This window comes from Cervus elaphus, chromosome 10 (genome assembly GCF_910594005.1).
Source record: "Cervus elaphus chromosome 10, mCerEla1.1, whole genome shotgun sequence".
Classification (NCBI taxonomy): Eukaryota; Metazoa; Chordata; class Mammalia; order Artiodactyla; family Cervidae; genus Cervus; species Cervus elaphus.
In genome coordinates, this window is record NC_057824.1 from 15,114,243 (window position 1) to 15,140,144 (window position 25,902).

The 25,902-nt window shown below is 65.7% G+C and overlaps 4 protein-coding genes across 11 annotated transcripts in view; 2 read left to right on the forward strand and 2 right to left on the reverse strand.

Annotated features, from left to right (window-relative positions):
• Positions 1 to 825: 825 nt before the first annotated feature.
• On the reverse strand, positions 826 to 8,649 carry RGS11 (regulator of G protein signaling 11). 3 transcript variants are annotated; one of them, XM_043915703.1, is made up of 17 exons: positions 8,343 to 8,649; positions 7,873 to 7,969; positions 7,748 to 7,798; positions 7,527 to 7,633; positions 6,911 to 6,962; positions 6,738 to 6,796; positions 6,502 to 6,578; positions 6,304 to 6,385; positions 5,171 to 5,239; positions 4,365 to 4,394; positions 4,229 to 4,290; positions 4,009 to 4,122; positions 3,778 to 3,893; positions 3,587 to 3,674; positions 3,370 to 3,508; positions 1,581 to 1,663; positions 826 to 1,507 (listed from the first exon to the last, which is right to left on the reverse strand). In XM_043915703.1, exons 1-17 carry the CDS (start codon positions 8,403 to 8,405, stop codon positions 1,399 to 1,401), a joined length of 1,398 nt encoding a protein of 465 aa, XP_043771638.1. In that variant the 5' UTR covers positions 8,406 to 8,649; the 3' UTR covers positions 826 to 1,398. The 3 variants fall into 3 exon arrangements, with proteins under 3 accessions (XP_043771638.1, XP_043771639.1, XP_043771637.1); XM_043915704.1 differs by having other exon boundaries at positions 4,365 to 4,388; positions 8,343 to 8,648; XM_043915702.1 differs by having other exon boundaries at positions 4,365 to 4,388; positions 7,527 to 7,798.
• A 1,470-nt stretch (positions 8,650 to 10,119) lies between these two features.
• Positions 10,120 to 13,171, forward strand: ARHGDIG (Rho GDP dissociation inhibitor gamma). The gene is made up of 6 exons (XM_043915709.1): positions 10,120 to 10,846; positions 11,910 to 12,089; positions 12,160 to 12,243; positions 12,482 to 12,558; positions 12,639 to 12,702; positions 12,789 to 13,171. The coding sequence occupies exons 1-6, from the start codon at positions 10,774 to 10,776 to the stop codon at positions 12,986 to 12,988; spliced, it is 678 nt and encodes a 225-aa protein (XP_043771644.1). The 5' UTR covers positions 10,120 to 10,773; the 3' UTR covers positions 12,989 to 13,171.
• A 133-nt stretch (positions 13,172 to 13,304) lies between these two features.
• Positions 13,305 to 16,313, forward strand: PDIA2 (protein disulfide isomerase family A member 2). Its single transcript, XM_043915708.1, has 11 exons — positions 13,305 to 13,530; positions 14,110 to 14,316; positions 14,389 to 14,522; positions 14,596 to 14,733; positions 14,806 to 14,922; positions 15,000 to 15,125; positions 15,194 to 15,391; positions 15,474 to 15,594; positions 15,664 to 15,845; positions 15,959 to 16,069; positions 16,192 to 16,313. The coding sequence occupies exons 1-11, from the start codon at positions 13,320 to 13,322 to the stop codon at positions 16,231 to 16,233; spliced, it is 1,587 nt and encodes a 528-aa protein (XP_043771643.1). The 5' UTR covers positions 13,305 to 13,319; the 3' UTR covers positions 16,234 to 16,313.
• A 325-nt stretch (positions 16,314 to 16,638) lies between these two features.
• AXIN1 (axin 1) overlaps positions 16,639 to 25,902 on the reverse strand; it is a 33,699-nt gene continuing 24,435 nt past the window's right edge. For 2 of the 6 annotated variants that reach the window (XM_043915713.1, XM_043915712.1), the window contains exons 5-10: positions 23,943 to 24,469; positions 23,369 to 23,539; positions 20,940 to 21,185; positions 19,489 to 19,596; positions 17,863 to 18,030; positions 16,639 to 17,359 (exon numbers count right to left, since the gene is read on the reverse strand). In XM_043915713.1, the coding sequence (XP_043771648.1) occupies positions 17,233 to 17,359; positions 17,863 to 18,030; positions 19,489 to 19,596; positions 20,940 to 21,185; positions 23,369 to 23,539; positions 23,943 to 24,469 (1,347 nt within the window). In that variant the 3' untranslated portion in view covers positions 16,639 to 17,232. Of the gene's footprint in view, positions 17,360 to 17,862; positions 18,031 to 19,488; positions 19,597 to 20,939; positions 21,186 to 23,368; positions 23,540 to 23,942; positions 24,473 to 25,902 lie in introns of all 6 variants that reach the window. The other 4 variants (XM_043915711.1, XM_043915710.1, XM_043915715.1 and 1 more) reach the window with 3 other exon arrangements.

Here is a 25,902-nt window from a genome sequence, read left to right on the forward strand (position 1 = left end):
GTGGTGGGCGTCCAGCACAGCCTCCAAGTGCGTCTCGGGTCTGCGATCCCGCCCTGCTCTCCCAGAACAGGGCAGGAGCCTGGCCTGTGGACACACTTACCTCTCTGGGACAGGCAGGGGGTCTCCCAGCCACCCAGCAGGAGGAGCCCAGGCAGGAGCTTCAGTGAGACTCAGGTCTGGGCACAAAGCGATGGGGCTGTTGTGGGGAATCCTACAGGGATTTACTAGAAGCACTTACACGACGAGCCTGCTTCCAGAACCACCTCTGCTGCTTCTTGCAAAAGCCTCGGACGTGGCAACGAGGCTGGAGTTGAAGGGGTGCATGCCTTGTCCCTGTGAGAAGCCCAGAGCAGGGCCCACACCGCAGAGAGAGGAGCCTGCCCTGGGCAGCGAGCAGCCTGCAGGCCTCAGGACAGTGCGCTGGCGGCCAGGGGTCAGGGCCCAGAGACAGCCTCCCCCGTGCACCGGCCCTGTGAGTGAAGCTGCTGTGCCCGTGGCCACTGGGCTCCCGGGAGCTGTGGCCGGCCGGCATTGTGCTCCCCACAGGGGTGTCTTCAGACACAGCTGGCCCTGGAGACCTGGGCTCAGCACCTCCCGCCCCCCCCAGAGAACTCGGGCATCTGTGTACCTCCAGAGCACAAGGTTCTCGCCAGGTCTCCCTGCAGCCTGAGCTCTACCCAAGGCCTGTGGCCTCCGCATATGGGATGCTGAACCCACAGCCTCTTGACACCCAAACCGCCCACCGCTCACTTCCTCCCTCACCAGCGCTCGCCGCCTCCACGACACGTGCACAGGCGCCACCACTGGGACCAGAGCAGCGCGGGCTCAGAGTGAGGGCCCGGAGGCCTTTATTTCTGTGCCGGAGGCGGGAGGGTGTGGGCCGCCCTGAGGGCGGTGGCACTGCCCCTCCAAGGAGCAGCTGGACCTTCACCCCGAGTCTGGGGGGCCCTCCTGGTGGGGGCCCGGGTGTCTTTCCCCAAAAGCTCTGCCGCCCTGGCCGTGAACCAGGCCCGGCTGTCAAAGGAGCAGCGAAGCTGGAGAAGCTGGAGCCAGGGGGGAGAAGCCGTGGAGGCAGGGAGGCCGCGGCCCAGCGAGAGGGCAGGTCCCCCTGCAGGCTGGCGCCCCCTGCTGGCGACCACCTGACTGTGCCCAGAGTCTCTGGCCGGGTGGGCGCCAGCACAGGACGCCAGGAGCTACCACCTCCTCTCAGCGCAGGGCACCCCTGCCCTGGGAATCAGCCCCCGCCCAGGGAGGGTGTGACAAGGGAACAGGACGCTGCTGCAAGGCCAGGCACTCAGGGCCCGCAGGGACGCCTGCACGGCGGGTCTCAGCAGCTGCCAGGGCCCCAGGAGAGAGCAGCTGACGAGGGCCAGATGGTGCCCCCTCCCCCAGGGCCCCCTAGGTCTCCCCATTACCATCCCCACCCACGGGCTCCCCAGAGGCAGAGGCAGGAAGAAGAGCAGGGCTGGGGCTGGAGTGCCGGGGCTTCCGCGAGAACGGGAACACCCTGTGGGCGAGAAGGGGCCTGAGCGCTTGGCCGCCGCCCCCCCGCCCGCCACCCCAGGCACCACCTGGCTCACCGACGCTTGGTCTCCAGGGGCACCACAGCCTCCGCCAGCAGGTCTCTGTACAAGTCTGACTTCAAGAAGCGCGGGTAGGAGTCCTGTGAGAGACAGCACCCCGCCCTGAGCCCTTCCTGCTCCTGCTCAGCCAGCACGGCCAGGCTCGCCTGGGGCTGGGCCTCAGACAAGTCCCCCCAGACCAGCTCAGACTCAGGAAGACCGGCCCCCATCGGGGCAGGAACCTCCGGCCACAGGGACCCGGTGTCCCTGGTTCTCTGGGACCTGCAGAGAGGGTGAGGGCATGGGCCAGGATGACACAGGATTCAGCAAAAAGGGACAGGAACCTATGAACCCAGCTGCTTATGTTTCAAAAAGAAAAATACGTATTTACATTGTTAACTTCAGGTGGCGGAACAGGGATATAAACAAGATTCAGTGGAAGGTACTTTGCTTTGTAGGTTAGATTCTGAAGCAGTGCGGATGTTTCACATGATTATAAAATAAATAAGTGATTTAAACACTGAAAGTGAAGCAGGGACAGGTGAATCTGGGTGTCAAGTGGGCAACATCACCCTGACCACACATAAGCAAGCATCTGAGGAGCTACAGCCAAAGGACCAAGAAAAAAAACAGTAAGCACTTTCAGTGACTTTGAGTGGTAGTGCCGTGATCCTCGGTTCAGCTACTGAGTGACTCTAGAGGAAAAGTTGAGTGATTATAACGGTACCACTGAGAACCCAGATTTTCAGAAGGGGAGTGAGGAGAAAGAGGTTAAGGGAACGCTATAATCGTGATTCCAAATTAGAAGCTTCAGTACGAACTCCTGGTGTTTTACTTAAAACAAACCGATTCTATCCACCGGAAGGCCTGGTAACCATGACTACCCCTGACGCTACAGACCAGTCTGGTTTGCAGGTCAAGGCTTCAGAACGCCACTACAGGGGGAAGACTGAGGCCTCAGGGAACTGCTGGCTCTGGGGCAGGATGGCCCCATAGAAAGGAAGGAAGCACCACAGGTTTCAGACACATCACAGGACTTGAGAGCAGCCAGCCGAGAGGGGGTTTCTGCACCACCTGTGAGATGAGGGGGCCAAAACCCATCCCATATGGTGAAAATGTGAATGGACAATGGCATCAAAAACATCCCGACACCATCAACTGCCCTCAGCAGATACCAGGGCTCCAACTGCCTATTCTGAAAAGTGGTAGAGGAGGAGCCAAGTCCACCTCTCCGTCCTGTCTCTCCTCTGCGATCGGCACCGCTGAGCCAGCAACGCAGAGAGGAGGCAGTGGTGTGTGAGGCTGTGTGAGGCTGTGTGAGGTGTGTGAGGCCGGGGTGGGGGGGGGCTGGCAAGGTGGGGCTTCTCCACGAGAAGAGACGGCTGGCCCTGCACCCCTCCTGAGTGGAGAACATGCAGCCACCACCTGTGCAGCAGCAATAAAGACCCAGCACAGTGAAAAATAAAAATAAATTTCAGATCCCATGTGCCACAACTGGAGATCCTGCTTGCTGTAGCTAAGACCCGCTGCAGTCAAATAAATAAATAAAAATAAAAAATATTTTAAAAATACAAAAAAAGCAAATAAACAATACCGTTGGTGTTTGAGGTGTGATGCTGGCCTCTGTGGCCACACCGAAAGAAAAGAGGTGGGCATGTCCTTGAGGGGAACATCCTGCAACGCCTACAGACAGGGAGTCTGGAAATGGCTTTCAAGTCTGGGGGGGCAGTAGGCGGGAGGGGTGGCGAGTCTGGACAGGCCTGGGCTGCAGCCTGACCCCAGCTCCCGAGGGGATGGGGACACCCACCTTCTTCATCAGCAGGTAGATGTGCCGCTGGGCGTCGTCCAGCACGTGGCGGTGGGGCTGGCTCAGGCCCGCCAGCGTCTGCTCCATCGTCCGGCTGTCGATGTTGACCCAGCGGGCGGCGCCGGGGGCCAGGAACTGCCTGTGCACGGGGCGGGGAGCCTGGCGGGTCAGGCCCGCGGGGCTGCCCACAGCCCCCACCCCAGCCTGCAGCACTCACTGGTACACTGCGTCCACCAGGGCGGGGACCCGGGCCTGGCCTCCGTGGCGCAGCTCCTCACAGGCCTCCCAGAAGCTGAGGTTCTCGGCTGGGCGTCCAGGCACCAAGTCAGGCCCACCACAGGCTGCTGGGCACCTGGGGTCGGGGCGGGGCGGTGGGGTCAGGCAGGCAGCAGGGTGGGGGCTTCTCACCACTGAACTCTTTCCCGAGAAAGTCCATGAAGTGGGCCCGTCCCACGGGGTCTTCCAGGAGCTCCCGGAAGCTGAAGGCCCACTGCTCCACGCGGAGCCTGGTGGGCATGGCCGCGCTGGTGGAGGGCAGGTAGATCAATCTGGGAGGCCTGTGAGGAGCTGTGCCACAGAGGCCAGGCCCGGGTCCCCGCCCTGGGTGGGCACATCTGCACCCCTGGCCCACCTGCTCACCTGGGTGCATTCATGGCCCAGTAGGCATCATCGTCTGTGACCCAGGGGTTGCTGGGCAGGCACCCCGACATGATGGGGTCGTGTGGCCCATGCTGGCTGCTAAACTTCAGGTACCTGGGGGTGGGGCAGTGCCAGGGCCGCTGCAGGGGGACTGTGGGGACCAGGGCGCAGGGGAAGGGTCTGGGCTTGGGGTGCCAGCCGCCACCCCCATCCCACTCACGCCTCGAGGCAGGTGGAGGACTTCACGCGGGCTCGGCCCAGTGCCCTGCGCAAGCACTCGACCTAGGACAGAAGGCCTGTGAGGGGGGCCAGGCCTGGAAGCCGCCAGCCCCCCGCCCTCTCCTTCCCCCACCTACCTCCCGCCTGTAGAAATCCACGGTCTTGGTCTGCAAGGGGCCGGTGGGCTGCAGTTAGAAGGATGTCCCACCCCTTCCCTGCCCCTCAGAGCCCCTGTCTCTATCGCAGGGTCTGACTTTCCAGGAAGCTCCCTGGGGCCCCGAGTCTGGAGGTTCTGGGTGTTGACCAAGCCCTTGGATGCTCAGAGCTGCCTGAGGTACATCAACTCTCACCACTTTCCACTCAAACACACCACGGGGAGGGGAGAGGCACGGCACCCCCAGGACACCTGTGATGCCGACCTTCCCTCTCAGCTGACTCTGATGGAAGTGATAAAACCGTGACCACAAAGTATGATTCTTAAGTCAGGAAGACCAGAAGAACCTGCCCTGTTGCCGGTGTCAAGGGCTCTGACTGAGGACTCAACAGTGACCAAGTTCAGCCGTGTGTCCTGGTCTAGTCATGCTCTGGAGAGCGTGGTTCCTTCTGCCGGGTCCCTTGGGCCCCCAGCCCTGCCCACCCCCCCAAGGCGCTGCAGACCCTGATGCTGCCCTGGTTGGGGGAAGCCCCCCCACCATAGGGCCCGCTGTACTCACTTGCACCCAGGGCAGCAGGTGGGAGGCAAGAGAGAACGAGTTAGCAGGGGGCTGGGGTGGGGGCAGTAAGGCAAGGAGCAGAGCAGAACAGCTGAAGTGACCGAGTGCCGGGGCCGTCTGACGGACAGGTGGGCAGGCAGTCCACAGCAGGCCCCTGCAGTGAGGGGGCGGCGGAGGTGGGGGCACATGGGGCGGGGTTGGGGGCAGGGGCGTGCCCGCAGGGTCCTCACCTTTGGCACTCGCCCGGCCATGCAGGGGCCCCGCCCTGGTCCCTGCTCCAGCACGCTGGGGGCCCCTGGCTGCAGAGACAAGAAGTGGGGGGGGGGCACAGCTCGGGTGGACTGCGGAGACCCTCCTGACCCCTGACACAGAAGCTCCGACATGTCCCCCCCACCGAGGAAACGTGCTCAGAGGAGCCTGGGCCCTGTCTCCCACCTGCCCACCTGCTCCCAGGGCACCCTGCCTGCCCAGCCCACCCTGTCTCCTCTCCAGCCCTCACCCAGCTCCTCTGGTGAAGCCCACGATCTGTCCCAGGCCCCTCGTCCTTCCTCGCCTGGGCCAAGCTCACCCCAGGCTCTGGGCTGCTCAGACCGGAACCCCGGGTGGCCCTGCTGAACCTGTGGGGTCCTGCTACCCCGCCCCCATGGGTGCCCACCCCACGGGACAAGGCGGCTGCCCTCCCCGCTCGTGGCCCAGGAGCCCTCGTGGCCCTCAGCCACGCCCGCACCACCTCTGCGCCCTGAGCCCGGGACCCCCAGGTGGAGGGTTAGGGGCCATCTCCCTGGAGACAGCGGCCACACCTGACGGGTAATCACGCCCCCAGTGCCTGCTCCTGTGGGGACGTCCCCCAGCGCACCTACTGTGGTCGGCTGGCACTGCCGCACAGCTGATGGCCACTGGGCTCTCCAGTGGGACCTCAACCCACCTTCCAGGCCCCAGGCCAGCACCCCGGGAGCCTCCGGCCTGCAACCTCAGCCCCTCATGCTGCAGCGAAGCCTGGCCCCCACCCGCCCCCCAGAGCCTTCAGGTGACCCCACCCCTACCCCCAAGGGCCTAAGGTGTGCCCACTTGCCCCTCCCTCCAAGGGCCTCGGGTGCCCCCTCACCCTCCCAGGGCCTTCAGTTGTCCTCGGTCAGATTCCTTAGACCCAGAGAGAAGCAGGTGGGCCCTGGTCTGTGGGCAGGGGCGGCTCAGGCCAGGCCTTGTGACCTCTGAGTTGTGACCAACCACAGAAAGAGAACTTCCTGTCACCTGACAGAACCCCTAAAAGCACGTCCTTCCCAGGGGTCAGAAAGGAGGTCCTGCCAGCGATCACGTGAGGCAGGACCCCACAGCTGTGCAAGAATCTCCCCCAGGGGCTCACCGGGGGCCTGTTCACCAGCCAGTACGTCTGCTCCTGGCACGCGATCACCAACCGGTCCCCCTTTCTGCGCTGCTTAGCTGCCCTGGGGGGAGTGGGCGAAGTTGGAGGGACATTGCGTCCACGCCAGCAGCCCCACCTTCAGGCCAAGGCCTGGACAGTCCCGCGCCGGAGGGTGCGGGGCAAGCGGGCGGGCCTCACCGCAGCTGCTCCCGGGCCTGCATCATCACCAGGTCCCACGCGTGGTTGATCTTCCTGTGCAGCTGGTGGTAGTGCTCCTGGCCAGGGTCAAGGTCTCCAGTGGGACCCTCCCTCCTGCGCCCAGCTCTGGAGCGCAGACACCCACCTCCCCTTGAGTCACCTCGTGTGCTCCAGGGCCTCAAGTGGGGACTGGCATCCCCAGGCTGAGTTCAGCCTGCGGAGGGAAGGATGCCCACCTTCTCATGGTCCACCAGGGCGCCCTGCTTTCGGATGTTCTTCTTGGCCAGGTAGATGGCTGGAAGGGCAGGCACGGGCTGCAGAGGAGCGTCGGCTCCCCTCCCCTGCAGCCTCACACCCGAGGCCATCAGCCCGAGGCTTCACCCGGGCTGGCCCACCCCTCCTCACTCACCATAGTCCAGCTCGGCGGCTGGCCACAGGGTGCTCGTCCAGAAATAGGGCGTCTGGCAAGGAGCAGGAACAAAGATTCTGGGACTTTCTGGGCCTTCCCCACCCTGAGAGTTTGTCCCCTGGGGAACAGACTGGGACGGCTGGGGTCATCTACTGACCACCCCCAGGCTCAGCTGACCACCTGCCATTCCCTGACTCCGGGCTTCCTGCCCAAGACCCTGATGCAGTTGCAGTGCTGGGGGCTGGGACTGAGGGCAAGCCCTGCCGGGGTCTCTGGTGTGGCCAGGAGGGGGGCCCCATCATGACTGAGGACACACACTAAGATGCAGTGCTGCATTCTTCAGGGCCCTGGCGGTGGTGGAGGCCTCAGGACCCGGGTAAGCTAGCGGGGTCCTCTGCAGGGACTACCCCTTAGGGGGCCCTACTGAAGGTTCCTCCCCTCGACCTGGCCTTTCTGTCACGGGGACACTTCCAGTCCAGGCCTTTTGGAGAGTGGCCAGCGGATCACCAGGCAGGGGGTCCTGCTCCAACCACAGCCCCGCCCCTCCCTGGAGTCCCCCACTGGGGTTGGGGGTGCTGCCACCGCGGCACCCCACCTGTTCCCAGTCTAGGCTGACCTGGAATCTATAGGGCGTCTCATCCGGCCGGAGCTCGAGGCGGCGAGGGTCGCGCAGCGGGTAGAGGTAGCCGTGCTGCACGAGGAGGCTGCCCAGGTGCAGGGCCTCTGGGAAGTCAGGCGGTGGTCTCAGGGTCGGGAGGAGCCAGGGCTTGGCAGGGCTTGGCCCCGCCCGACCCCGGAGCCGCGGGGGGCGCAGGAAGAGCACCGGCGGCCCCTTACCGTCCTCCGCGATGGAGTACTTCTGGATCAGCCACTCCACGATGTCGCTGCCTGCGCGACAGAGGCCGGGGTGAACCGAGGCCTCGGCGGGCCCCTCCACCCGCCCCCGCCCGCAGCGGCCTCACCGTTCACCGCGTGCGGGATGACGGTGACGAGCAGGCGCTGGCTCCGCATCGTCACGCCCTGGTCGGGGTCCTGCATGGTCACGACCATCCTCTCCATCTGCTCGGAGGAGGTTGAGGGTCTACGGCGGCTGGCCTGCCCCACCCCCAGATCCCGATTCCCAGGAACCGGCCGGGACGCGCCGGATCAGTGTGCCTGGAGATTAACGCGCACTGATGGTGCGATTTCAGGCCGCCGCGGAGCGCGGAAGCCCGGGGACGTTGGGGGGCTGGGTCGCGGGCGAGGGGCGACCCCAGCCCCAGCGTCTCCGTCGCCCCACCCCGCTCGCACAGGGCCATCGCCCCTGACCCGCGGCCACACTCGCGCGCTCGCGTAGCGGCCACACTCGCGCGCACCCGCACTCACTGCTCCCCGGCCCCTCCCGGCCTCGCGTGCCGGGAAATCGGGGAGCGGGAGGGACCTCTGCACCCACCTTGCTCAGATGCGGCCTCTGCGCGGGGGGCTGCCCGCCGTGGGGCGCGGGGCCGGCGGCCATGGCAAAGGCAGGCCGGGCGCGGCGAGGGTGTCCGCGCGCCCCGCCCCGCTCCGACCGCCGCCCCGCCCCGCCCGCGTGTTCGCCCGCAGCGGCCTCGAGGTCTGTGGCTGGGGGTCGCGCGGGCGTCAGAGCATCCGCCTCACGACAGGCTCCCCTCACGACACGAGAAACCGATGTCTGTGGGGACTTGCCTGGCGCTTCGAGGGGGGCTTGGCCCCACCCCAGCAACGTGGGGGATGAGAGAACCGGGCTCAGCTGGGACGCGGGTGGGGGAGGTTCAGAGATGGGCGAGGACTCCGAGAAAGGCTGGGCCGCAGACACGGGAGAGGACTCTGGGAGAGGAGGGTCTCCGGAGAGGAGACGTGGGGGAAGGTGGCCTCGGTGGGGGACCCCTCCTCCATACCTGCTGGGTGCTGCAGTGGTCAGCCTGGGGGGCTGTGGGGTCTGGGTGAGGGATCGAACAGCCCGAGGCGTGTGTCCCTGCAGTTGTGATCCTGTGCCTGACCCCTGAGGTGCTCCTGGGTTGGGGGGACACTGCTGTGAAGGTGTGCAGGAGGGGGTCCTTGAGGCTTGGGGAAGACTGAAGGTAGCATCCTTCCCCTCAACTGCACAGGGGCCTGAGGGGGCCTTTGGAGAGCAGAGACCCCACCCAGGTTACCCTGAGGCTGTGGGAGACTGTGGGAGGGGCCTTTACTGCAGAGAGATCTCAGCACCTGCTCCTGAGATTCGTGGGCATTCTCTGGGCTGAGGGCCCAGCCTGGCCATTTCTCTCCCTCCTCCAGCATCTTGGCTTCCCACACCCCTTTGCTGGGGCCTTTCTAAAGTGTGCAGACAGGTCTATTTCTGTTTTTTAGGTGCTGGGGGGTGGGGCAGGATGTTGGCAATGGCCTTTGGCCAGAAGCCTCAGTCATGGGGATCTGAATCCATTTCCACTGCTGGTGAAACCAGGTCCAGGATGCGCTGGGGAGGGGCCTGGAGGGGGCTCCTACCCCTCCAGGCATCACTCTCCCCTAGATCCTAGTGAAACCCACCCACCCAGCCCCACTCACACAGCTCAGATCAGGCTGACCACAGGCCTACCTAGCTGTCCTCTTCCAGAGAGGCTGAAAGCCACCAGAGGCCAGAGCTGTCCCCGGTCTGGGGACGAGTGGCCTCCTGGGCCCCGGTGGTGGGGGAGGTGGGTGGGATGTGACCCTGGAGGGGCTGGGGAGATCCTGCCTCAGAGAGATTGTGGGCAGGTGGGCTCCAGGGAGTACGGTCCCCGCCCAGCCCGCATGCCCCCAGCGCCACGGCCTGCAGGCCTCCTCCGAAGATAGAGGCTCCTTTGGGCAAGGGCAGATCTGAGCCTTGGGTGTCCTCAGAAATGGGGCGGGGGGATTCAGGGGTGTAAGGAAGCAGGGGGACTCCAGCTGGTGTTCTGCGCCCCCCCCCCACGCTGACGTAGAGCCCCAGCCTGCGGTCCAGCTCACCCCGCCCCCACCCTGCTGACCCCCCATCTGCCTGCTGCAAACTGTTTAGGCATCGAGACCAGAGACCCCTTCTGTGTCTCCTCTCAGCTCTCCACCTCCCCATCCTGTTTTGAATCAGTCCCTTTTCTTCCCCCACTAAGGACAGGGGCTTCCGGAGCACAAAGGCCCCTCCACCCAAGCCACCCTCGCATAGCCGGCTCAGTAAACACTCGCATCGCGGCTGGGTGCCTCACTGTGTGGGGAACCCCGACCCTGTGTCTGGACGCTGGCCCGTCTGCGCTGACGCCGGTGAACCTCTGGGGTGCACTGCACCCCCCACCCCCCTGAGGCTGGGCACACTCTAGGGGTCCCCTCTGCCCAGAAGGAAGCTCCAGAGGGTGTGGGTGGGGGGGGGGCCCAGGTGTGGCCTGCGCTGCCGTCAGGTAACAAGAGCCTGGGGACTTGTGGGGGGGACGCACCTGCTCCCCTCGGTGCCCTAGGCTCCACCCGCCCCGCCCAGAGGGCTTCCCCAGAGACTCCCCAGACTCCCGGCGGCACCGCGGGGGTGGGGCCTCCCTGATGGCCAGAGCGGGGTGCAGGCGGGGCGGAAGGCTGGGACCGTGACCACGGCCGTGTGCGTCTGTGTCGGCGGCGGCCGTGCGGGGTCCGGGTGCGCCCGCGGCGGGGACGACCGGGTGCCGGCTCCGAGCGGGCGACAAGCGCGTCTCTGCGGGGCTGCGCGGGGTCCGCGGAGCGGCTGGGGGCGCGCGGCGCGGGCGCGGCGCTGGGCGCGGGGGGCGCTCCCGGCCGGGATGAGCTCACCGCAGTCGCGCCGGGGCTGAGCGCCGAGCCGGGCGGCGGCGGCGGGGCGGGCGGCGGCTCCTCGGCGGCTCGGCGGCGGGGCCGGGCCGCGGGCCACCATGCTGGGCCTGGACGCGTGCGAACTGGGGGCGCAGCTGCTGGAACTGCTCAGGCTGGCGCTGTGCGCCCGAGGTGAGCGGCCCGGCTGGGGCCAGGGCGGCCACGTGGGCGGGGGGCTCTGCGGGGGGGCGCTCAGCCCCGGGCAAACCGGTTTCTCCCCCTCGGAAACTTTGGGGGCGCTCGTGGGGACCTTGCGGCGCGGTCCCCCCGCCGCGCTCTGGAGAAGGTGGGGGGCTTCTCCCAGGCTAGACAGTCATGGGGCAAGGGGCCAAGAGGGGGCGGGTCTGCTTGTGAAGCCAGGACCGCAGGGGGTCCCTCTCCCGCGGGAACCTGCCCCTGAGGTCCGCTCTCCCTTGGGTGGGGCTCGTGCCCCTTGGGGAGGTTGAGGAGCCCACAAGGACCGGGGCGCAGTGGGCAGGGACTCAGAGACCCGGCCCCAGGGCACCATGGGAGCTGGCTCCTGGGACTGTGCGAAGGGCTGGGAGTGACCCCCGTTAAGGCCCGGGGACGGGGCTCAGCTGAAGGGGTCTGGAGGCACCTGGGGCGGTGGCCTCAGAACATAAGCAGAGGCGTTTGGAGAGAACCACCCCTACTCTTCAGGAGCATCGTGTGGGGGAACCCCTGCGCCATGGGGAGGCATTCAGGGAAGCCAGCTCCGGGCAGTGTGGCAGGGACCCAGAGCTGTCCCAGAGCATTGTGGGAATGGGGCCTGGGGGCCCTGCAGGGCGTCGGGGTGCAGCCTCTGCTCCAGAGATCTCAGTGGTCACCACTTTGCAGTGTGGACCTCGGCCCCGGGGCTGCTCCCCATCTGGGCCCTTCCCTCTCCTCACCTTTGGCCTCAGAGTCAGGGAGGGGCTCTGCACGAAGGGTCGGGCCAGGGGAAGGCAGCTGGTGCCTCCAGGGGTCCCTTGCCTCATCTCTGGGAGCCTCCTGCACTAGCCAGGCCCCTCCTGAAGAGGCTGGGTGTGGGTGCTGGCCTGCGTCTTCCTGCCCACCCCGCTCCCAGAGCCCTCACAGGCTGCCTCTTCAGTTCCCTCCTTTGGGCGGTGGGAGGTCCAGCTGGCCATATGGCAGACTCCAGCAAAGGCCAGGGTCAGCTGGCAGCAGCTGCTCACACGGCCTCCCCAAACCCCAGTCCTTCTGACCGACAAAGAGGGGGGCCAGCTGCCACCGGAAGAGGTGCTGGACGAGGCCGTGCCCGAGTACCGGGCCCCGGGGAAGAAGAGCCTCCTGGAGATCCAGCAGCTGGACCCGGACGACGAGAGCCTGGTCAAGTACAAGCGGGCCCTGCTGGGGCCCGTGCCGCCCGCCGTGGGTATGCCCGCGCCCTGGGCCTGGGGGGAGGGCGGGGCAGGGGCACCTGTACACTCCCGGTTTCTCTTCAGATCCAAGTCTGCCCAACGTTCAGGTGACCAGGCTGACACTGATATCTGAGCAGGCCCCGGGGCCCATCATCATGGACCTCACAGGTAACTCCCAGATGAGGGGCGCGACCCCAAGCCCCAGGCAGGGACCTCACAGGTAACCTCTGCAAAATATGAACTGATCTTTGGGGTAGAGACCTGGGCTCGTCGCCGTGGACCTCTTAGGACCCAATTCCAAGTCCTCAGACTGCAGAGCCCACAGATACAGGCCCCCCCATGGGGGCTCCAGGCTCAGGGTTTCATCCTCACAGGAGTTCACGCTTAGCTGCACTTTCCCTAACAGGGGAGTTGGCTGCGCTGAAAAACCAGGTGTTTGTCCTGAAGGAGGGTGTTGATTACAAAGTGAAGATTACCTTCAAGGTGAGGGAGCTGTCATGGGGGACACCAGCCAGCCCCAGGCCCAGCCCCAGAAGTTCCCGTTAACACTGTCTGTCCCTCAGGTCAACAAGGAGATCGTCAGTGGGCTGAAGTGTCTGCATCACACCTACCGCCACGGCTTGCGAGGTGAGGGCGGGGTGCTGGGGGCACGGGGGGGGGGGGGACTTGGGGGAGGGCAGAGGGCAGTCCCCAGTGCGCTCGTTCCCCCGCAGTGGACAAAGCCGTCTACATGGTGGGCAGTTACGGCCCGAGCGCCCAGGAGTATGAGTTCGTGACTCCGGTGGAGGAGGCGCCCCGAGGCGCGCTGGTGCGGGGCGCCTACGTGGTCACGTCCTTCTTCACCGATGATGACAGGACCGCCCACCTGTCCTGGGAGTGGGGCCTCCACGTCTGCCAGGACTGGGAGCGCTGAGCGCCCCGCCCCGGGGCCTCTTCCCACTGGCCTCCCCACCTCTGTCAGCTGCTGCAAGGGAGCCCTGAGCGTTCCCCGGCCCCTCGGTGACCAGACCCCCACCCTCCGTCCTGTCCCGGGATGCCCCCCCAGGCCTGGCACTGTGCCCTGAACGGTCCTATTAAATGTCGCTCTGTGTCGGTGCCCGTGGTGTCGCCTGTCTGCCTCCCTCCCCGGGCGGGGGGGCTCCCGGCCTTATCTCTCCCGCGACTAGGCCTGGGTGCCACGTGGCGGCCGCTGCTTGGCCCCCCGCCCCCTTATCTGCCCCCGCCCCAGGGGCCCCTGCACCGCCATGGATGGCCAGCTGCTGCCGGTGCTGCTGCTGCTTCTCGGGGCCTCCGGCCTGTGGGGACAGGGGCCGGGGCCTGGGGGTCCCTTGGAGGAGCCCCCCGAGGAGCAGCCCCCCGAGGAGGAGCCCCCGGAGGAGGATGGGGTCTTGGTGCTGAGCCAGCAGACCCTGGGCCAGGCCTTGCGGGAGCACCCAGCCCTGCTGGTGGAATTCTGTGAGTGCCAGGCCAGTGTGGCTGGGGACCCGCAGGGGCCGCCCGGGTGCTCTGCTCTGCCTTCACTGTGCTCCCGGGGCTCTGTCAAAGCCTGGGGCGGAGCTGGGCCTGGGGTCCAGCCTCACGGTGGGGAGGCACAGGTGCAGGGGAGAACCAGTCAGTGTCCCCCAGGCTCTTCCGTGAAGGGCTAGCCAGCATTCAGACTTACACATCCATCTGGGGTTGTACAGCCAATTTACAGGCGGGAGCCACTCCCAGCCAGCAGGCCTCCGCAGGCAGACGGCGGGAGCTGGCCTCAGGGGGTGGCCACGGACGATCTGTCCTAAGCCCACTCTCGGGACAGTGCTGGCCACTGCAGTCCCGCGCGGGGGCCCTCAAGGAGTCCGGCCTCTGGTTTGCGGGCTCCGTGTGGCCGAGGCTCAGGTGGGCCCCTGATGAGGGGGTGTGGACTGGATGTGTTGCTCCCTGCCAGATCTCAAGCGTGGAGCTGGCCCCAGGGTTGGCCGGCTCTGGCCAGGCCGGAGCAGGGGCTGCAGCAGGGTGGTGGCGGCCTGGGGCGCTCATGGGTCTGTCCTCCAGATGCCCCGTGGTGTGGGCACTGCAGAGCCCTGGCCCCTGAGTACAGCAAGGCGGCCGCCCTGCTGGCTGCAGAGTCGGCCAGAGCCAGGCTGGCCAAGGTGGATGGGCCCGCGGAGCCAGAGCTGGCCGAGGAGTTTGCGGTGACAGAATACCCCACGCTCAAGTTCTTCCGAGACGGGAACCGCACACACCCGGAGGAGTACACTGGTGCGGGGGCAGGCGAGGGGGCGGGCGGGCGGGCGGCAGACACTGGGCCTTGGCTGAGGGGAGTCTCCGCAGGCCCCCGGGAGGCCGAGGGCATCGCCGAGTGGCTGCGGCGGCGGGTGGGGCCCAGCGCCAGGCGGCTGGAACACGAGGAGGACGCCCACGCACTCATGGACGCCCGGGACGTGGTGGTCGTCGGCTTCTTCCAGGTGCGCTGGGGGCCGGGGCCGGGCCTGGGAGCAGGGGGTGGGCCCGGCGGCCTCACAGGCCCGGGCCCCTCAGGACCTGCAGGACAGGGACGTGGCTACCTTCCTGGGCCTGGCCCAGGACGCCCTGGACATGACCTTTGGCCTCACCAACCGGCCGCAGCTCTTTCAGAAGTTCGGCCTCACCAAGGACACGGTGGTCCTCTTTAAGAAGGTGGGTCAGGCGGGCTCAGAGAGGGGCCGGGGTGGGGGTGCCGGCTCCCCTGACCCGCCCGGCGTCGTCCAGTTTGACGAAGGGCGGGCGGACTTCCCGGTGGACAAGGAGCTGGGCCTGGACCAGGGGGACCTGTCACGCTTCCTGCTCACGCACAGCATGCGCCTGGTCACAGAGTACAACAGTGAGGTGAGCGGGCTGCCAGGCGGGTGCAGGTGGTGGGCGTCGGCTGTGGGGGCCTCCATGAGCTCCACCTGCCCCTGCAGACATCCTCTAAGATCTTTGAGGCCAGGATCCTTAACCACCTGCTGCTGTTCATCAACCAGACGCTGGACGCCCACCGGGAGCTGCTGGCAGGCTTCCGGGAGGCAGCTTCCCCCTTCCGGGGGCAGGTACTGGCTGGGCCTAGGGGCAGGGGTGGCGGGGCTGCGGGGAGCCCACGCGAACTTCCTGCCGGCAGGTGCTCTTCGTGGTGGTGGATGTGAATGCCGACAACGACCATGTGCTCCAGTACTTCGGCCTCGAGGCCCGGGAGGCCCCCACCTTGCGCTTCATCAACGTCGAGACCACCAAGAAGTACGCGCCAGAGCCTGGGGCGCTGGTCACCGCTGCCGCCGTCACAGACTTCTGCCGCGTGGTCCTGAGTGGAGGGGTCAAGGTCAGCGGCGGGCTGCCCACGGGGTGGGAGCAGCAGCTACCGGGAGAGACCCCCGGTGAAACCCCTGGCCCTGTTCCCCTAGCCCTATCGCTTGAGCCAGGAGGTCCCCCCAGACTGGGACCAACGGCCAGTCAAGACCCTCGTGGGCAAGAATTTCGAGCAGGTGGCTTTTGATGAGACTAAGAACGTGTTTATCAAGTTCTGTGAGTGTGGCTGTGGCGGGCGGTGGGCGGCGGGGGCCCTGCTGGCTGTGCTGACGTGTCCCATCCTAGACGCCCCGTGGTGCACCCACTGCAAGGAGATGGCCCCAGCCTGGGAGGAGCTGGCCGAGAAGTACAAGGACCACGAGGACATCGTCATCGCTGAGCTGGACGCCACAGCCAATGAGCTGGAGGCCTTCCCTGTGCACGGCTTCCCCACCCTCAAGTACTTCCCAGCAGGGCCCGGGCGGAAGGTGTGGCCTGGGCTCAGTTTGCGTGCTTCTGCCCTCGGCTGGAGGTGGGCCTGGCCTCGGAGGGTCAGCCTTGGGTCCAGGAGGCGGGGTCCCCAGATCACATCCCTCCTCAGGTGATTGACTACAAAGGTGCCAGGGACCTGGAGACCTTCTCCAAGTTTCTGGACAGCGGGGGTGAGCTGCCCACAGAGGAGCCTGCGGAGGTGCCCGGAGCTGCCTTCCCGGTGGGTGTCTGTCCCCAGGCGCCAGGCCTCGGGCCAGTCCTCTGGAGGGTGGCTGTGGGCGGGCATGGGCGGGGCTGGGTTGAGGCTGTGGCATCCAGCTGGGTCTCTGTGACCCCTTCCAGGAGAAGCCAGGAAACGCCACGGAGCCCAGGGACGAGCTGTAGCTGCCCGCCATCAGCACCCACCCAGGAGCTTGTCCGGGGCCGCGAGAGCAGTCGTGTGAATAAAGAGCTCTGGTCTTGGACTGTGTGTGGTTCCTGAGAAGGGCAGCCCTGGTCTTGGTTTGGGCCGGATTTCAGCCCCTGGGGCCTCTACATCCTGGGTGGGGCCCAGCCCTCCTGATGGGCACCTGGGTCCAGCCTGGGTTTGCAGCCCCACCAGGGCAGGAAGGAGGACCACAGCACTGCTGCTGAGTTGCCCCTGCCCTCTTTCCCAAGGTGCCAGCGTGGCTCCGTGTCCCCCACCCCATGCCCCACGAGGCTGGGCCCGACCTCGAATGGTGCTTGCGAGGCAGGGCACGCATGCCGGGCGCCCGGCAGCCACGTTGGACAACACAGTCCACAGCCAGAGAAGGTTCAAAAATGGTTTTATTTCATTATTATCCAAGTACCTTTGAAAAGATAATTGTACAAGTCAGCGCATGAAAAACGGGCTCAGGACAGCCCCCCGCTGGTGCGGGCCTGAGAAATGTACATATTTACAGGGGCCCTGGGGAGGGCGGCCCGGGACCCGCTGAGCCGGCTCGGGCCTTGGTGCTCGGCGCCGGGCCCACACAGTGGCAGGCCAGAGACAAGCTGGTTGAAGGCACTCGGTGACACAGACAATGGACAGAGGCCCCGGAGCCCCCTGCACCCTGGCTCTGGGGTGGGCCCGGCCAGGGCGGGCCACAGCAGGCACGCGCCGGGGGCGTCCGCTTAGCAGCACGGGGTCGCTGGGCAGGGTCTCCAGGCGGCCCCATGGCGGGCTCCCCGCGGGTGCGGGCTCGCACGCCCCTGGGAGGAGGGGCCCCAGCAGACTCCTGCCCTCCTGGACACAGAGGGGCTGGGTGGGCTGCCTAGACAAGCGCACCACCCTGCCAGCAGCTGTGCCCACTGCACTCGCGAGAGCGGGCAGCCCGGTGCGGGCCCTCGTGGCGCTCGGGGCTGCAGCGGCCAGGCCGCCGGTCAGTCCACCTTCTCCACCTTGCCGATGATCTTCTCCTCAAAGACGGGCAGCACGGCCGCGTCCTCGCGCACCTCCTCGAACACCACGCCGCACTCGAACTCGTCGCTCACTTTCTTGAAGTAGAACCTGTGGTCGGAGGAGGCACTGAGGGTGGCGGGGCCGGGTGGCCGCCCCCCAGCACTGCCTGCAGGCCCGCGAGCTGGCCCTGGTGCCTGAGCGCCGGCGCTGGACACCACGTGCGGGTCCCTGCCCCGGCCTCTGGGGGAGCGGTGGGTGGGCTCAGGGTCTCCGTTCCCTCCATGGGGTACCGCATGCACTCGGCCCTGCAGCCCAGGCCCCTCCGTGGGCGGGCCCCAGACCAGACCCCAACGGCCCCAGCGTGTTCTGCAGTGCCCTGAGGGGCCTCCAGGGTGGACCTGCGGTGGGGCCCTGGCTTCCACGGTCCCTTAAAAAACACCTGGTCAGGAAGCCAAGACAAGGCTGGCTCGGGCCACACCAGCATGGGTGCCCGGGAGGACCTGGGGCCCCGCGCCGAGGCCACACACGTCAGCCCAGGGCCAGGCGGACGGGGGCGGGACTCAGTGGGAGGGGCGCACACAGCTCTGTGCTGCGAGCCCCCAGCCTCTCACCTGTAGTTGCCCTTCTTGGTCAGCAGCTCCTTGAACTGGCCCAGGGTGACCGCGCGGCCTCGCACCAGGGTCCGGTAGGGGATGGGCTCTCCGCAGAAGTAGTAGGCCACGACAATGCTGTCGCACGGCTGGGCACTCCCACCGCCCGTCTTCCTCTGCGATTTCGTCCTGGGGGCCGAGAAGCACTGTGACCGCTGGGCCTGGGGCCCTACCAGGCGCCCCAGGAGATGACGGGGCAGGGCCTGCAGGGTGGGCTGCACCACGCTCGGAAACGCTGAGTCCACAGGTCCCGCTGCCCACCCCGCCCCAGCCACGCCCACCCCTGGGGGCTCGCCCTGCAAGCCTCCACGCTCTGCCAGCCCGGACCGTGACGCAGACACAGCCAGCTAGCTGTCCACCGCCGCCGCCACCCACTTCGAGGCCCTGGTCTCACTGTGGCCTGGCCGGCCTAGGGGGCGTACCAACCACCCAGACCACGTGAAACGGGCGAGCAGGCTTCTCAGGAGGACCCCATGGTGGGCGCCTCTGCCGAGCTGCTCAAGACAGCCAGCCCCTGGCTCTGCGATAGCAGACTGGGTGGCTCGACCCATGTCCCAGTGAAGCCCCCACCTTCAGAAACACCCCAAGGCCAGGGACTGGACAGCAGAACCGCTGGGACCGGAAATGGACCCGCCTCACAGCAGAGGGCTGCTCGCAAGACCAGAGGCAGCAGCTGGCCCCTCCTCCAGAGATGACCGAGGCCTGCAGTGCCTCCTGCATGGGCAGCGAGGGGCCTCCTCGAGATGGGTGGCGCCTGTGCCGTCCCAAGTCCCATCCAGTGACTGCCCCAGGCCGCCCAGTGGGCCCAGGCATGGCCCTTGGCCCTGGCCAGATGGGCGGCCAGTGTTGCGTCAGGAAGGCCCTGAGGTCACAGTGGGCTCTCCTCTCCCCGGGGAGCCCCCCCCACTGGTGCTCCTGGGCACAGACCAGGCGGTCACCTCAGCTGAGCGGCCACCCCCACCTTGAGCCAGGCTCCTGACGCCTGATTCCCTTCCTTCGGTCCTGTGACCTCAGGCCTGGCCCGCCCCAGAAGCCACCTGGGGTCCCCAGGGGGTCCATTCTCTACACAAGAGCACCCCTCACAAACAGAAGCAAGGGGGAGGGCCCTCAGAGCAGGGCCCTCGGCCGTGCACGACAAAGGACCGGGGGGTCGGCCGGGAAGGGCTCAGTGGGCGCCCCTCTCTGCTCGGGGACAGCGTGGCCTGCGCTGTCCACACACGGCCCTCAGGCCCTGGACGCCCAGCCCGGCCCACGTGCACGGGCGTGGACCACACGTCCCCACACTGCACCTAAGAACAGAGCCAGCTCACTGTGCACACGGCGCCCGGGGCCTGTGCTTTGGTCAGCAGCGCCCCAGGGAGTCAGGGCCGCAGCCCCGAGCCCGTCACACCAGGGGGTCACTGCAGCAAGGGCTGAGGCCTTGTGCGGGACATGCAGACCCTTCTCGGGCCCGCCGCTCGCTGTCCCCACGTAGACGGCCAGAGCTCCTCTCACAGACAAACTAGCAGCCCCAGCTCTTCAGCTGTGGCGCCCGAGCTCACATCGCGGGCCGGCCGGCACTGGGAGGACCCAGGGGGGCGCACGTACTCTGTCTCGGAGAGCTCCAGGTCGGACACCGCCGGCACGGCGCTCAGCACGGGCGTGCACGCTGGCCTGACGCAGCAGCGCCCCCGCTGGATGACCTCCTGCACATACCTAGGGAACAACGCGCAGTGAGCCGCCGCCCGGGCCGGGCCTCCAGCAGCGCTCAGCTCAGCCACGCTCTGCAGCAAAAGGAGGCACCCGCTGCACGGGCCGGCAGAATGGCAGACCTTCGTGGTTGTAGAGCTGGAAGTCAGGGCTCCGTCAGAGCAGGCAGGACACTGGCGCTTCCACCCACCAGGTCTTCACCAAGCAGACCTCGGGCTCCTGAAACCCGTGGGCGCATGCCACTCCATGCACTCAGAGGAGCCTTCGCCTCCGGAGGGGAGCAGCCCCGACCTGGGCCCTGCAGCTTAGTCACTGCCAGCTGAAGGGGGCTCACCGCCCACCGCTCCCATCCTAGGGACATCCACCTCGGTGTGACGCTCCACGGCCCTGATGTGACTTCTATTTTGACCGCCCTGGGTGGAGTCACCCCAAGAGGGCCCAGCGGACCTCTGCTCTGGGATCTTTGCTGTCTGCAAAAGGCGCACATGTCCTGGACCGACCAGTGTGGAACGCCCGAGCCGCGCCCGTGGCTCAGCTGTGTCACAGCCAGATAGAACCCGTCACCGGGCAGGGCCTGTGGGTGCTGGCGCGAAGAGCAGACCAAGCACACAAGACCACAAACAGGGAGCCCTGCAGGGGCAGGCGTGGCAGGATGGGCCTGCTCACCCCGCACCCTCCCCGGCAGCCCCGCTGCTGCCCTCCACCCTCCAGCTCATAGGCCGGCCCACTGGGCCTCGGGCAATGCCCGCTGCCCAGCCCACATGGACCAGCAAGACCTCAGCGTGTGACACGGCCGCCGTAAACGGGGTCACCTTCAGTGACCAGGGACACGCGCAGGCCTCCCGCAGTGTGGCGGGCTGGGGCGGGTCTGCACCTGGGCGCCAGCTTCCCCAGAGCAGCACAGACCCTGCAGCGAGGGCCGGCCCCAGGAGCCCCGCTGACTGATGATTGGACGTGGGGACCAGTGATACCCGGGACGGGGCCGCCATCCGCTGACCACACTCCCGTCTCCGTGCCCTCAGAGCCCGGACCACCCTGAAGTCCCAAGTGGCTGGCACACCCAAGAAAGTGACCGCAAAGGCCCCACTGCGAGGGTCCAGCGTGGAGGGGTAACCTGCCCCACAAAGCCACCCTGGCCATGACAGCCATGCAGGGCGCCGTGAGGAGGGAGGCCATGGGGCTGGGCTCTCAACACTGAGAGAGAGACACCAGGGCTCCCCCGCGTGCTGGGAACAATCAGGCCCCTTCACGGACACAGTGGGCCTCAGCTGGCACCCCGAGCACAGCCGCAGGCCAGCCGAGGAGCAGAAGGGCTCCCGCCCCAGACGGACGCTGTGAGGACCACGCACCTCTGCTTCGAGGGCGCCTTGCTGGCCCTCTTCTCCTCCTCCTCCAAGCGCCGGCGTGCCTCCTCCAACTGTGTCAGTGGGTTGGGGGCGGGGTTGGGTGGCATCGTGGGGTCTTGAATGAAGAGATGCGAAGGCTGCACCGAGCTCCGGAGCTGGGCACTGACCCAGGGGTGCACGGCCCCAGGGCGCTCAATGGACAGGGGCCTGGAGCTCTCGTGAGCCTGCTGCTTCTTAGCCCCGGACGACCTTCAGGGGCAACAGAAGCAGGTGAGCTGTGCCCAGGCCCTGTATACCCCCTACTCCCAACACATGGCCTCTCTGGAGACCTGCTCTGCACTGTGCTCATCGCTTTCTGAAATATAAATCATACCCTATGTGGGCATTTTCTTAATGTTTCCCCACGAAGACTTCTTTTACATAGAAGTTTTTTGTTTTTGAAAAGTATTTTGATATTAGAGTAAGTGTCCTTGGGACTTCCCTGGAGGTCAGATGGCTGAGACTGCCAGCCCGCAATGCAGGGGGTCTGGGTCTGATCCCTAGTCAGAGAACTTGCTCTCACATGCCCCAACCAAGACCCAGGGCAGCCAAACAAAAGCTTAACCTTTATCACTGCTTTAAAAATATAAAGATAAATAAGTGCTCTTTGTGAAAAACTTGAAATGTTCAGGAAGTTCTAAGAAAAAAAGGAGTATGATTTAGCAATAGCCACTCAGTACATTCAGTGTATTTCCTGCCCCACTAAAGACACCTGACGCGGCTGGCTTAACTCTCATCACGTGCTTCCTCCTAACTTTCCTCCACGTGACGCCACGTTCCCTGCCATCAGTCACCGAGAACCTTCTATATCTGTGTGACCTGCTGTCACTCAATACTGCCTCTCTCAGCTGGACTGGAGGCCTCAGAAGGGGGGGCGTGTCCCCAGGAACAAAATGAGGGGACCCCAGGAAGGGCGCCCTGGGGGAGAGGGCTGACTCAGTGCCTGTGTGATGTGACCTGCCCCACGGGGAGCTGGAGTCCTCCTAGAAGGACCCACAAGGCCCCCGACTCCTCACTCCCTGCCCCCCTCCCCCTCCCTGCTCTGTGCCTGCCCCCAGGTCCACAGACCCCAGGAAGGCCTGCACAATGCAGCCCACAGCGCAGCCAGGACACTGCTTCTGGACGCATCTTCCCACAGAAAGATGCGCTGGGGTGGGGGAACGGCCAAGAAGAGCGCTGCCGGGTCAGGTTTTGTGAGCGCAAAGGGTCTGAACCCAACAACTCAGGACCAGGAAGTCCATAGCTGGCCGGTCCCAAACCCCAGGCCCCTGCCCACCCCGCCCCCACCACGAGCGGGACAGGTGACCCAGAAATCGACATGGAGCACGGAGGGACCCAGAGCAGAGACATGTCCTCTGGCAGTTGGGGTCAAGGAGGCTGGACCCAAAGGCTCCTCCTGGAGGACCTGAAGGCTCCTCCTGGAGGACCTGCCTCAGCTCCTGGTGGAGGGGCAGCCACAGGGCTGTAGGATCCTGTCCAGCGGAGTTGCAGCAGCTGACCCCAGCAGTGGGCACTCCTGCCCAGGACACTGAAGCTGTCACCAATCCCCACCCCATCACAGCGCCCACACAGGGAAGGGCTGGCCTCACACTGCCACAGGCTGGCGCTGGTCCCAAGGGCACATAGCCTGCAGACTGCCGCCTGGCGCTGACAGCAGGCTCTAGAGCTGGGAGGGACTCAGAGCTGCGGGTGGGAGGATTCAGAGCCAGGGGGAGGGGGACTCAGAGCCAGGGGTGGGGGGACTCAGAGCAGGGGGGAAGAGGACTCAGAGCCGGCGTGGGAGGACTCAGAGCCGGGGGTGGGGGGACCCAGAGCCAGGGGTGGGAACAGAGCTGGGGGGATGGGGACTCAAGAGCAGGGGGGGGGGGGATTTGGGGGTGGGGGAACTCAGAGCCAGGGGTGGGGGGACTCAGAGCCAGGGGTAGAGGGACTCAGTACTGGGGGTGGGAGGACTCAGAGCCAGGGGTGGGAGGACTCAGAGCCGGGGGGGGGGAGGACTCAGAGCCGGGGGAGGGAGGACTCAGAGCCGGGGGAGGGAGGACTCAGAACCGGGGTGGGGGGGACTCAGAGCCAGGGGTGGGAGAACTCAGAGCTGGGGGGGAGGACTCTGAGCAGGGGGGAGGGGGACTCAGAGCCAGGGGTGGGAGGACTCAGAGCAGGGGGGAGGGGGACTCAGAGCCAGGGGGAGGGGGACTCAGCTGAGGGAAGACTCAGAGCCAGGGGGAGGACTCAGAGCCAGGGTGGGAGGACTCAGAGCTGGGGGTGGGAGGACTCAAGAGCTGGGGGTGGGAGGACTCAGAGCCAGAGGGAGGAGGACTCAGAGCCAGTGTGGGGTATCAGAGCCGGGGCGGAGGGGGACTCAGCCGGGGGAGGACTCAGCCGGGGCCCCTCACCCGTGGCCCGCCTTCCGGTGCCGGCTGATCTCCTTCTCGCCCTCGATGATCCACTGCATGATCTTCTGGTTCTTCTCTGCGTCCTCAGACGGGCCTGGCGCCTCTGTGCTGCTGCTCTTCCCCAACTCTGCCTTCTTGGAGTTCCTCTTGGAGGTCGTGCCCACCTTCCCGCTGCAAGAGCAAGACCTGGTCACTTGCTACTTCAGCCGGCCCAGGCTAGATGGCTGGCCGGGACCCGCAGGGCTGGGGAGGACAGCCCGCAAGGGCCCTGCCTGCATGCGGGGCCTCAGTTGCACTCCTGCGGGCACAGCCAGGCTGACTCTGTGGACAGAAGGCATCTGGGCAGCTCAGGCCCAGCTACCCGTCCTCACCCAGACAGCCCCCTCCGAAACAGGCCCATCTGACCCAACGGCGCTTCAGGGCTGGAGCCCTGTAGCCGTGCACCCAGGCATGCACGCCTGCCAACCTGAGCTGGCCCTGGCTTAGGGACTCCTCAGGGAAACTCTGGCCCAAGAGCGGCATGGAGGACCCTTCTCCGGGGGAGGGCTGGGGCGGGGGACCGCCGTTCACTCACCCGTAGGCCAGGCTGTCACTGGCAGTGGGGGGGCCACCTGTGCTCTCCACGTGGCTGCGGGGCTTGGCTGTGTGGCCGTGCAGCTCTGGGCCCCAGGCGAAGCTGCTTGGGACCCGGCGGGTGGCCTCGGCCTCAGCTGGCTCCTTGGGCCGGGCCGCGCCATGGTGGCCGTGGTGGTGGCCGTGTCTGTGGAGGTGCAGGCCAGCCGGGTCCAGCTTCGCCCCCAACTTGGGCGCATGCTTTCCATGCCCAGGCATGGCACCCCCCAGCACCCCGATTTTGGGCACGTGCGTGCTGTCCGGGGAGCGGTGACCGGGCCCCGGCGACTGGCAGCCGGGCGTCCTCATGACTCGCTGCACGTGCTCGTCCAGGATGCTCTCGGGGTTCTCCTCGTGCGCGTCCCGCAGCCCTGCGCAGCCCACGTCCGCGTAGCGGGAGGGGAAGTGGTGCCAGGCCGGGGCCGAGGGCAGTTTATGGCTGGTGCCCTGGGGGCCAGAGGGCATGTCGCCGTCCTCGCCTTCCTCCTCCTGCTGGGACGAGAAAACATGTCACCTCTCGGCACTGGCTGCACCGGGGAGACCCCACGCTTGGGGACACAGAGCACAAACAAAGGCCCGAGCCCCGACCTAGGACGAGGCCGGGCCAGCGAAGTGCAGGAGGGGCCGCCCGATCCAGAGTAGGCCCAAGTCCCGCGTGCCCGCCCAGTCCCGAGTCAGTATGGCTGGGTTCCAGGAGGACGAAGCGGATGGGGGCTGGCCTGCGCTCCCCTCCCGAGTGCGGGGACAGGGCCACACGCCATGCGGAGGAGGGCACAGCATCAGGGCTGCACAGACCACTAGGACGCCTGGCACCACTTCCACGTTAAGCTTCTCAATAAAAATTTTTCTTTTTTTCAATTGTTTTCCTATTCCTCAATTTTACTACTGTATTTTCCATCATGTTTTCCCAGGGAACACTGCCCTTATACAGAAGAGCTCCTGGTTTTTCCTTGTCTTGCTACAGGTGTTAATAAATTGTCACATCAAACTAGCAGAATTTAGTTTGACTCTGAGAGTTACTATAAACAGACCTGTAAACATACATATTCAGTCACTTCGATCCTGAAACACACAACTCACATTCACTGTCTCGTCTTATTGAGTTGCCCTGAGCAGACACTAAGAGGCCAAATGACTGAGCCACCCTGCATTTCGACATGAACAAGCCCCCAGAAGTCTCCACAGGACCCCACACCACTATGGAAGTGCCTGCGGTCATCCAGACACGCCACCAGCTGTGGGCACCACGACTCAGGAAATGGCACCCAAGAGGACAGGTGGGGAGAGAGGGGCAGACGGGGGGACACGCAGCCCTGTGGGTGAGCGAGGAGCCACCCTAAAGCGCCCTGGACTCTGGGCTCTGCACCCCCTATCACTACCCAGACCCTTGGTTCCTGCACTCACCCTGTCCCCACCCCAACCCTGGTGCTTTGTGGTTATCAGGGGTTTGGGACTCGGGAGACCTACACCCAGGGGCACCCAGTATTGATGCCATTCACTCCCTCCCAGGGCAGCATGCTGCAAAAAGAAACCTCCAAACACCCAGGGATCTGAGACCAGCTATCCCTAATAGCTCTGCATGCACAGAAATTCAATTTTAGGGTTTTAAAAATTACAGATTTACATAACCCTTCAGCGCTAGTTTTCATTTTCTTCTGTTCTGATTTTCCAAGCTTTACAGTAAAATTATTAAAAAATTTGTAAGACTCCCTAGGTGTTCCAGTGGTTAAGAATTCACCTACCAATGTGGGGCACACGGGTTCGATCTCTGGTCCAGGAAGATCCCATATGCCGTGGAGCAACTAAGCCTGTGTGCTCCAAGTACTGACTCCATAAGCCACAATTAGTAAAGTCCACGTGCCCTAGGACAGGTGCTCCCCAACAAGAGAAACAGATGCAATGGGAAGCCCATGCACTTCAAC